At 41.7% G+C, this 11997-nt stretch overlaps 1 protein-coding gene across 1 annotated transcript; it reads right to left on the bottom strand.

Moving 5' to 3' along the window:
* Positions 1 to 2644: 2644 nt before the first annotated feature.
* LOC311173251 (keratin, type I cytoskeletal 10-like) lies at positions 2645 to 6501 on the bottom strand (the record flags this gene model as incomplete). The annotated part of the gene is made up of 8 exons (XM_084237100.1): positions 2645 to 2751; positions 3052 to 3299; positions 3621 to 3838; positions 4156 to 4281; positions 4372 to 4533; positions 4619 to 4775; positions 5007 to 5089; positions 5845 to 6501. The coding sequence occupies 8 exons, from the start codon at positions 6499 to 6501 to the stop codon at positions 2645 to 2647; spliced, it is 1758 nt and encodes a 585-aa protein (XP_084093226.1).
* Positions 6502 to 11997: the final 5496 nt, after the last annotated feature.

Here is an 11997-nt window from a genome sequence, read left to right on the forward strand (position 1 = left end):
AGTACAGTTATTGTAATTAAATTTATGAAAACCATAATGAAGTAATTTATAGCACAAGATAAGAACTAACCCCCAGTTCTATATTTTTTACAGTGTTTGATTAATTGAAATGGGAGGTTTTAGTTATGTTATGATTGTGAGTAAAACTTTTCTTGCAGGGATATAAATCCATGCTAGAAAATGATAACTTGCTCCCCAAATTAGGAACTAAATTGCAAACATGTTTCTAAGCTAGATTGTGTTTATCAGAATTTGGTGTAACAGTCATTCTCGGAAAGGACGTAATTGGGACTTTAATACGTGATATAAAATAATTTTAAATCTACCCGTAGACTACTACATTGCTACTGTTCAAAAATATGTTTACATATTTATTCTGTTCCTATATATTCAGTTTATTTTACAGTTATATGGTGCAATTTGTGTTGTTGTGATTTTATAATCTTGGGTATAGAGATGGTGATTAACTTCTAGTTTGTGGGAGAGAAAGTTGAAGGCCTATGGCAGGAAAATGCAATTATGCAAAATCTTTGGAGGGAAAACAATTTTTTTTGCTGTCTGTATAAATCTTCTATGAGTGTCAAAAATTGGCTTTGCTACTCTCATTGGAGACTGCTTAAATAGCAGGATCTGTAACAACTTAAAGAATATGTGAGGACATGTACAGGATTTTTTTCGATTGATAGCTACATGACAAATCTATATAGAAAAATGACCTGCACAGTCAACAATATTCTTACTAACCCCCCCACCCCCGCCATGTACTTGTTAAAATAAAATAGCACATTGTTTACTTAGACTGTCTTTATTAAACTATTGTTCACAGTCTGGTTAAGAAACTAGTTCTTTTTTTTTTGAGATATAATTAACAGTATCAAGTAAGTTTAAGATGCACAGCATAATGACTTGAGAATTGGTTATCACAATAAGTTTAGTTAACACCTATTAAAAAGTAGTTATTAGACATAATGTACTTTATCAGAGAGAATTTGACATAAATAACTGTTGGCGGTATCAGCAAATTGAAAAGGTAAGAAGATAGGACCGCTGTGATTCAGAACTCTCAGGAATGAAAGTTTGGGTCACCACTCTATGAGATAAAGAACTTGGCTTGGAGGGACTGGGGGAAGATTGAGGAGAAAGACAAAGCTTAATAATAAATACTAATGTTGATTAACAACTTGTATTGGTCTCAAATTAGTGATATTGATAAAGAAAACACTAACTTCTCCAGGAAAAGGAGAAAGATCATCTCAGGTTATGAACAATACTGTAGATCCCCAGGGCTTGGTTAACTTTGCTAGATCAGCATTTTAAAGGATAGCAGTCAGTATGTACACAGTAAGAGCTCAGAGTCCTTACCCAGCAACATCTGTTTTTTAGGGCTTTACATTGAGGCATGTTGGGACTTCAACAATGAACCTTACACGAGTGGCCCCCAAGAAGAGTGCCCGGTACATGCAGAAAGACATGTGAACTACAGTCAAGATTGTCTGAACTATGACAGTGTTGGTGCCAGGTAGATGATGAAAACTTGACTGTTGAAGTCCATGCACACTGGAATAGGGCATCAGTCATCAATGTGAGTTACAGAGATTAGGGTTTATCCATCAGGTCCCAAGCAAATATCCTGGGGGTGGGGAGGGGGATCAGGGTTCAAGTCCTGGGGAGAACTGCAATTCAAATCAGGAAGACTATGGAGGAAGGCTGCTATTTGGTGGACACGGTAATGCAGGAACCCATCAGGGAACCCAAGCTAGTTGCAGGGGCACAGTGTAACTGTAGCTATCACTACTCCATGTACAGTAGAGTATTAAGTAATACAGAATGGGTTTTTGTTGACTGAAGGATGGGATTGGGTTGACCTTACAAGTACCAGGTCTTTAGTCCTGCTCACTAGGCAAGGCTGGAGAAGGCAGGGGTCTGAAGTCACTCTTTGGTCAAATTGGCAACACCATGTTGACAGTCCTTCTGTCCATCTGACAGACACCAGATAGCTTTGCTGGGGTGATAGGATTTCACTCCAAGACTGTGTTGGGAGCTATCTCACAAGCTGTAGATAACAGTATTGAGAAGACTGTAAGGGCAGGTATATGTGAGAAGTGATCAGAAAGTGAAAATTCCAATTAATTTTTTGGATCTTAATGGAGTTATTTTAGAATTTCTAGGATTGTAATGATTTGAAAGCCAGGGCTTTCAGTGTATTGTGTATTTTTAAGAAAGAATAAGATTGTTGACTCATGTGTCTTTTTAGTCAGTGAGATTACTGAGAAATCATCATGAGAATAACCCCGTCTTGAGAATTTCTGGGATAAATCTATCTTCAAAGTTAAAATTATTACCTAATTTAAATAAGGACAGTTACGACCAAATGGATAGTTTGCAACAGTAAGAAAGTTTATTGAAATTCATTAGTAAATGAGAACAGAAAGGTTTTTTTCCTTTTTATCCATTAAAATCACTTTCGGGTCAAGTGAAAAGAAGAACTACAGAAACCACAAAACACCTTTAGATCAATTATTTTCGAGGAGTGAACCTATTTCCATAGACCATTAAGACTGAAGTGCGTCCTTGGAGATTTTTCCCCTGCATCTCTGTACTGAATGGCTTTTGTAGAAGAGAGACTCTTTTCAGTCGTTGTGGCTTAATAGTAGTGTTTCCTGGTTTCTGATTCAACCACAGAGGAAAGGACTCTCCCATCAGGTGCCACCTCGTCAATAATTGTCTTGATTACCCTGATTTTGTCAGTATCTGGAAGGAATGACACAGAATTAGAATACAGACCACGCAATTTGGGGCGGGGCGGAGAGGGGTCTTACTAATTAGCAACCAAAGCTTCTAAGAGAAAAATACGCTTAAAAACAACAATAAATGTTGTTTTAAAAAACCGAGCCGTGTCCAAGACAGCACTTAAACCACACCAAGTTCCTTCAGGGTTGGTGTCAAGCATACAGTTCGCCCAAAACGCAAGCTTTCAATTTTTCAAAAAGCAGCTCTAGTGCTTAAAAAGCAACCAAACCAGCTCAGAAAGTTAAAACTAGTTCTGATTACCCCAGTTTGTTTCTGCTGACCTTGGTCCCTTTGAGCTCTCCGACCCGGACGGCCTTTGGCCGCCGCCGGAACTGCTGCCGCCGTAGCCGCCGCCGGAACCACCGCCGCCGGAACTGCTGCCCCCGTAGCCACCGCCGGAGCTGCCGCCGCCGGACCCGCCGCCGTAGCCACCGCCGGAACTTCCGCCGCCGGAACTTCCGCCGCCGCGCCCGCCGCCGTAGGAGCCGCCTGCGGAGCCGCCTCCGATGCTGCGGGGAGTAAGGTCATGCTCTGTTCACATTTTTTCGGCTAACGCTTAATTTTGGAAAACGGCAGGCCGCTTTCCAGCTTATCGTGACTTTAGAAAATAAGCAGGAATGCTTCGAGGAAAAAAATTCCTGCCAGATGGGTTCAAAAATAAAAATACAACCACCCCCAAGAAACATTTTATGTAACACAACCCTGAGAATCATTCTTGGACAAATTCATGGGAAATGAGGCTGGTTTTCCTGTCATCGGCTCCTGCCCTCTCACGCCCATTCTCTTGTGATTTGAAATACTGAATAAAAGGATTAAAAAATATAATTTACCCTCCCTCTCCATCTAGCAGGCTGCGGTAGGTTTGAATTTCATTCTCCAGTCTGATCTTGATGTCCAGGAGCTGTTGGTACTCGGCATTCTGGCACTCGGTTTCAGCACGGATCTGTTGCAGTTGTTCCTCCAGAGCGGAGATCTGGCCCTGAATCTCAGAGAGCTGCATACAGTAGCGACCTTCCGTTTCTGCCAAGGTGGATTCCAGGGATTGTTTCTGCAAAGAAGAGTGAACTGATGTGGCTTAATGATCTCATTCAGTTGAATACAGGGAAGCTTATTTACTCATTTAATAAGTCATTGCACAGAAGAATAAAGAAAATGAGTAGAACTTGAGCTTTATGTTGAATGACAGTTCAATTTTGGCACTTTCAGATCACTGCCAATAATGTTTTTCTATACTTGAGAGTTTCAGTGCTATTTCTACTGTCTTACCCCAGTTCTGCATTTTCTCATGTGCTGTATATTCTTATGTGAGCATGAAACTTTGTAAGATAAAGTTGAAGTCATTTCACCAGAGAGTGAACAACATACCAGGGATAGTTGGGACTGTAGTTCGATCTCCAGGCCTTGAACAGTGCGTCTCAATTCAGTGATCTCAGATTTATGGCTTGACACTTGTTCAATGTTACTGTCGATTTCTGTAGTCAGTTCCTTGCTCTAGAATATTAAAAACAGAGGAGAAGATGAAAAAAGTCTGAAATGATAAACAAACGTCCACCCGCTTCACCCTGTAGGAAGAGGCATTACCTTTTCATTGAACCAGGCTTCGGCATCCTTGCGGTTTTGTTCAGCAAGTTGTTCATATTGGCTTCTCATGTTGTTCAGAAGTTGAGTCAGGTCAACACCTGGGGCAGCATTCATTTCCACATTCACGTCACCAGTGGACACATTCTGAAGGTCTTTCATTTCCTGTTTGAGGAGCAGTAAAATTTAATTTGCACTGTGACTACAATGAGCTCCTTTTACCTAAGGGAAGTAAGACTTTTTGGTATACCTCTTCATGATTCTTCTTCAGGTAGGCCAGTTCTTCGGTCAGGCTCTCGATCTGCATCTCCAGGTCAGCTTTGGTCAGGGTCAGCTCATCCAGCACTCTGCGTAGGCCGTTGATGTCGGCTTCCACGCTCTGGCGCAGGGCCACTTCATTCTCATACCTGAAACAAGCATGAGACAAATCCTTGATACAATTTCCCTAAGAGAGGTGCCTGTTTAAAAAGCATCATGGCCACAGAGCTGCATTTTCTTCTTTCAATTTGCCAGAGTTGTTAATGACAATTTGAGTGAATTCAGGAAAATGTAAATGCTATTGTCAGCTTTCAAAGTCATTGTTAAAAACTACTCAGATATTTGTGGTGGCAGTTTTGAATCACATTCACTTAGCTTACTTCAGCCTGAAGTCGTCAGCTGCCAGCCTGGCATTGTCAATCTGAAGCAGGACATTAGCATTGTCGGTTGTTAGAGTGAGGATCTGGAAGGAGAAGCGAGTAAGTTAGATGCAGATACGGTTTTGATAGTGGCATAGATGAACTGCATTTTTATGTTCATTTTGGTGGAATTTTTTTCTCTCAAATAGGAAGTACTGTAAACTTAACCATATACTTAAATTTGAGTTTCTGTACTCTTATTTCTGTATCATCCCTTTCTGAAAACTAACTGGAATGTCATAGACATATTCCTGCAAGTGTGTCCTGCAACTGATTGCCATGTATTTCAGCCAACTTTTCACTGATTCATGCCTGTATTTAGTTTAGCTTGTTATAACTATATATTCTAAATGAACACAGCCTGAGCTGGCATGCAGTATGTACAGCTCACAAATTCCTTGGAGATAAGGAACATCCCACTCCATACTGTAGAATTCATACTGCTGGTAGTGCACATGTAATTTTTTTGTTACTGATATGAATAATATTTTGTTTCATTTAGTAATTCAGTTCATATTTCTAAGAGATCTAGTGTATTTTAACTATGGACTCATCATATACTCCCTAAAACCTAAAACAGTCTCAGTAGTCTGCATTCTATAAGGCATACAACACACCTGTTGAATGAAGATGGTCATATCTTCACAAATATTTGTCTTTGATGAGACTGAATTATTTTTGGAAACAAGAAAGTAACAGCTAACACACACAACTATATTGTGCTTAATTCAAGTTTCATGTGTCTAAACCACATGGATAAGAAATTGGCTTAAAGTTGGATTTTTAAAATGCCCCTTACCTGATTTTTAAGGTCTTCGATGGTTTGGTAGTATTTACTGTAGTCACGAGGCTCTCGCTGGCCTGCGTTGCCATGCTTTTCATACCATTCCTTGATTTTGCCTTCTAGCTCATGGTTTGATTCTTCCAGAGCCCGAACTTTATCCAAGTAGCTAGCCAGGCGGTCATTCAGATTCTGCATGGTTACTTTCTCATTTCCGGAGAGAAGGCCGCCATCTCCTCCTCCTCCATATCCGCCACCACCAAAGCCGCCTCCGAAGCTGCCTCCACCAAAGCTGCCCCCACCGAAGCTGCCCCCACCATAGCTACCCCCACCAAAGCCACCCCCTCCAACGCTGCCACCTCCAAAGCTGCCTCCTCCATAGCCCCCACCACCACAGCTGCTGGTTCCATAAACTCCACCAAAGCTGCCTCCTCCCATTCCTCCTCCCATTCCTCCTCCCATTCCTCCTCCCATTCCTCCTCCAAAGCCACCAGATGAGCCACCCCCATAGCAGCCTCCAGTGGTGATCCCACGGCTGAAAGAGCCACCACCGCACCCTCCGGAGCTAAATCCTCCACTGAGGGAGCCTTTGCTGCTTGAAATTCTGCATGATCCTCCTCCTCCTCCACTTCGGGAGGAAGAGAATTGCCTGCTTGAGCTGCAGCGAACAGACATGGTGATGCTGTGTAGCCCTGGGAGCACCCGCTATTGCGGACAGTGACAGGTCTTTATATACCGAGAGGGTGTGTCCCACGTGTGTCAGAGTTTGCTTACCTGCTTGGTTTTCTTTTTGCCAATTTAGCATCTTGGGCTTATGATTGCATAAATTTCCTTCAGTAATAACCAAACCCAATAGCTATAGTTATGAATTTGTCTTAGGAACAAACAGGATTTTTGCTGTGTTGAAACTGAAAAGGGTGTAGTTCAGATGAGCATATGTTCCATTTTGCGTTTTCACCTATTTGAAAATATTGGGCAATAGTTAAAATCTATTTTTCAGCACTAATTTGAGGGAATATTTGCAAAGTTTGGAGAAAGTTTTAACTCCAAAATTATAGTTAAGGTCTTTTTGAAATTCATGTTTTAAGCAGTTTTATTTAATTGGAACAACAATTAATATAAAGTCTGTCAGAACTGTGCTGTAATAGGGGTCTTGTAGAAAACTGAAAGCAACCAGAAAGAAAAAAATTCCAGACATATGCTAAACCATTTAATCAGTGTTCAGAAGTTTCACCGACAAAACGTTAAAGTCCTAAATGCACAGTTTAGGACATGTGTGTGTATACAATGAATATTTTCATTTATTTGTAGAATGAAAGTATATTGCTTAGGAAGTTGGAAATGAGTAATGACTTAGGAGTTTTCCAATTTCATGGTGCTTTTTAACATTAAAAAAATCTAAAATCATGAAACTACCCTGATATTTTTTTCATTTTTAAATTTATTCTAATTTGATAAAGTACAGTTATTGTAATTAAATTTATGAAAACCATAATGAAGTAATTTATAGCACAAGATAAGAACTAACCCCCAGTACTATTTTTTTTACAGTGTTTGATTAATTGAAATGGGAGGATTTAGTTATGTTATGATTGTGAGTAAAACTTTTCTTGCAGGGATATAAATCCATGTTAGAAAATGATAACTTGCTCCCCAAATTAGGAACTAAATTGCAAACATGTTTCTAAGGTAGATTGCGTTTATCTGAATTTGGTGTAACAGTCATCCTAGGAAAGTACATATTTGGGACTTTAATACGTGATATAAAATAATTTTATATCTACCCATAGGCTACCACATTGCTACTGTTCAAAAATATGTTTACATATTTATTCTGTCCCTATATATTCAGTTTATTTTACAGTTATATAGTGCAATTTGTGTTGTGATTTTATAATCTTGGGATAGGGATGGTGATTAATTTCTAGTTTGTGGGAGAGAAAGTTGAAGGCCTATGGCAGGACAATGCAATTATGCAAAATCTTTGGAGGGGAAACAATTTTTTTTTGCTGTTCTGCATAAATCTTCTATGAGTATCAAAAATTGGCTTTGCTACTCTCATTGGAGACTGCTTAAATAGTAGTATCTGTAACAAGTTAAGAATATGTGAGGACATGTACAGGATTTTTTTCGAATGATAGCTACATGATAAATCAATGTAGAAAAATGACCTGCACAGTCAACAATATTCTTACTAACCCCCCACCCCCGCCATGTACTTGTTAAAATAAAATAGCACATTGTTTACTTAGACTGTCTTTATTAAACTATTGTTCACAGTCTGGTAAAGAAACCAGTTCTCTTTTTTTTTTTTTTTTTTGAGATATAATGAACAGTAGCAAGTAAGTTTAAGATGCACAGCATAATGACTTGAGAATTGGTTATCACAATAAGTTTAGTTAACATCTATTAAAAAAGTAGTTATTAGACATAATGTACTTTATCAGAGAGAATTTGACATAAATAACTGTTGGTGATATAAGCTAATTGAAAAGGTAAGAAGATAGGACCGCTGTGATTCAGAACTCTCAGGAATGAAAGTTTGGGTCACCACTCTGAGATAAAGAACTTTGGCTTGGAGGGACTGGGGGAAGATTGAGGAGAAAGACAAAGCTTAATAATAAATACTAATATTGATTAACTGCTGCACCTCCCCTTGTATTGGTCTCAAATTAGTGTTATTGATAAAGAAAACACTAATTTCTCCAGGAAAAGGGGAAAGATCATCTCAGGTTATGAACAATACTCTAGATCTCCAGGGCTTGGTTAACTTTGATAGATCAGTATTTTAAAGGATAGCAGTCAGTATGTACACAGTAAGAGCTCAGAGTCCTTACCCAGCTTTACATTGAAGGGCTTTACATTGAAGCATGTTGGGACTTCAACAATGTACCTTACAAGAGTGGCCCCCAAGAAGAGTGCCCGGTACATGCAGAAAGACATGTGAACTACAGTCAAGATTGTCTGAACTATGACAATGTTGGTGCCAGGTAGATGATGAAAACTTGACTGTTGGAGTCCATGCACACTGGTATAGGGCATCAGTCATCAGTGTGAGATACAGAGATTAGGGTTTATCCATCAGGTCCCAAGCAAATGTCCTGGGGGTGGGGAGGGGGATCAGGGTTCAAGTCCTGGGGAAAACTGCAATTCAAATCAGGAAGAATATGGAGGAAGGCTGCTATTTGGTGGACACGGTAATGCAGGAACCCATCAGGGAACCCAAGGTAGTCGCAGGGGCACAGTGTAACTCCAGCTATCACTACTCCATATATAGTAGAGTACTAAGTAATACAGAATGGGTTTTGTTGACTGAAGGATAGGATTGGGTTGACCTTACAAGTATCAGGTCTTTAGTCCTGCTCACTAGGCAAGGCTGGAGAAGGCAGGGGCCTGGAAGTCACTCTTTGGTCAAATTGGCAACAACATGTTGACAGTGCTTCTTCTGTCCATCTGAGAGACACACCAGATAGCTTTGCTGGGGTGATATGATTTCACTCCAAGACTGTGTTGGGCGCTATCTCACAAGCTGTAGATAACAGTGTTGAGAAGAATGTAAGGGCAGGTAAATGTGAGAAGTGATCGAAAGTGTGAAAGTTCTGTTAGGGGGAAGTGATGTCCTGAGTTAATCCCATACAGGCTTTGTGGACTCCACCCCCACTCCAGACTATAACCATCAGGACATTGGGGAAGACAAATCCCATCACCACCAAGGGGAGGGTGGCTGGGACCTGAGGGTGGAGTTGGGCAGCCAGGTTGGATATAAAAAACCAAACACGTGGGCCTTGGGCTCTCTGGCTCGCGATCGCTCGCCTCCCGGCTTCACGGCTCCTGGCTGGTGGCCAGCTCTCAGAGCGCCATTTTGGGATTCCTGATCTGTGGATCGGGTAGGACTCATTTAAAACTTTGTCTCCCGCTTTTCTCCCAGAGCTGTACATTTCCTCATTTCCCCTTCCCTTGTAAATAAACCTTTTATTAACCTTTCACGTGTGCCTGCAGTAGAGCATTGATAAGTCCTTTTAAGCGCGCGGGTGAGGACCCACAGTCAGGCACCCCGTTTTGTATCGGGGTTGCTCTACAACAGTTTGGCGCCCAGCGTGGTTTCCAAGTTACACCCGCGGTTGACCAGCCCAAAGTAACATTCCTTGCGTTGGTCACCATAAGCGCACTAGTTCTGCAGGACTAGCAGTATAATATTTGTCTCTAGTCCTGAAAAGTCTGTTTTTTTCCCTGTGCGTACAGCCCTTGTGGGTGTGTTTTGACTCAAATATGGCCTCAACCATGAGCCTATACAGTTTCATCCCTAGCCTGAGTTCTTTCAGTTTCCTTCCGGCCTTGAATTTGAGCAGCCTTCTTCCATTAAATATCACCACCAGTTTCATTAATATAAATAATTTGATGAAGCCTGGTGTATGGCATGTGATTTTACTATTGTATACATACATGGGTGGTTTACAAGCCATCCCTTTACAGACTGCTTCTGGGTGGTTTTTTGGTAATATGTGTAAGCGCAGTTTGCTACATTCTTGTTTCTGTGAGAGGTAGAAGTTCTACTTCACATACTGAGAATGTGCAACAACAAATTCAGGCTTTTAATGTGGCCATACAACAACTAAATCAGGTTTTTGATTTAACTATTAAGAGTATAAGGGATGAAAATCATAACGTTTTTGAGTCAGCTTATCAAAGGATGCTGTATCAAGTGCAACAACAAAATCGGACTTTTGAGTCAGCTTTTAAAGGTATGCAGGACCAGATGCAGGCCGCCCTCCATAAATTAGATATGGCGGAGGCGAAGGCTAGGCTAATGGTGCAGAGAAAGGATAGACCTTCCCCTTTCCATGAGGACAGCCAGCAAGCAGAGTTAGAAGAGGAGGAGCATCATATTTTAAATACTTTAAATACACGAGGACAAAATCCTCTTCCACGTGACAAAGCCCCTCCCGTGCAGACCCCTGAGGCTGCACAGCCTCCACTGCCCTCTGGGGAGGACACTAAAATGGCGTCCCCTCCCCACACTAGACTCGGCACCCATTTTGGCAGGAAGGATCAACCTGAGGCAGGGCAGTTTCCCCTTCGCCAGATGCCAATGGGTGGCTTAAATGAACATGGGAGACCTGCTGGGTACTTTTGGTCGCACCATCCGTTCAGTACTGCGGACCTCCTAAATTGGAGGAGCTCTGTTCCCTCGTACCGGCAGGCTCCTCAGAGGATGGCGAACTTGTTTGCCTCTATCTTTGTCTCCCACCGCCCTAACTGGGCAGATATACAGTCCATGCTGCATACTTTATTAACGCTGGATGAGCAGAGGATGGTATTCAGGAAAGCCAGGGAGGAGGCTGACCGTCTCCACCAACAGGATAGGCAGTCCCCAGAGCCGGAGGTTGTTGTCCCAGAGAGAGATCCTGGATGGGACCCTAACAATGGAGGAACGGCGATGTTGGATCTCTATAAAAAATGCTTATTGGTAGGACTGAAGCAGCGGATCCCCAAACAAAAAAACTTTAACAAAATATTGCAACTCGAGCAAGGAGCTAATGAGGATCCGTCAGAGTTCCTTGAGAGGATTATTCAAACTTACACTAACCACACGGACATAAACCCAGATGCCCCAGAAAATGCTCGTCTGATCACTACGGCTTTCATTACCCATAGTGCCCCAGACATAAAGAAAAAGTTAGCTAAGGTGGACGGCATCACTGAGATGAGTCCGTCCCAGGTAGTGGACCTGGCATTCAGGGTTTATAATAATAGAGAGCATAGGAGACCGAAACCTGCGACTGTTTTTTTACAAAGAGAACACAGAACAGGGTTTCAGGGAAACAATAATGGACAGAGACGTGAACCCCTAGGAAGAAATCAGTGTGCTTTCTGTAGGGAAGAGGGACATTGGCAGCACAGTTGTCCCAGGTTACAGGGAAGCGGCAGACGCAATAATTATAGAAGGCAGGATAGAAGACAGAGAACCCCAAGACATGATGATTCACGTAGGGGTTACAGGAGGGAATATAGAAGGAGCACACAGAACCAGGAACCAAGGAGAGAGGAAGGAGGACAAATGTTAGCACAGAGTGGAGGCTCAGATGATGACAGGGAATACAGACAGAGAAGGAATCGAGAGCCCAGTACAGAGGACAGGAGACAAATGACAGCACAGGGTAGAGCCTCAGG

The sequence above is a fragment of the Talpa europaea genome (assembly GCF_964194135.1).
Source record: "Talpa europaea genome assembly, chromosome: 7".
In the NCBI taxonomy this organism is placed as follows: domain Eukaryota; kingdom Metazoa; phylum Chordata; class Mammalia; order Eulipotyphla; family Talpidae; genus Talpa; species Talpa europaea.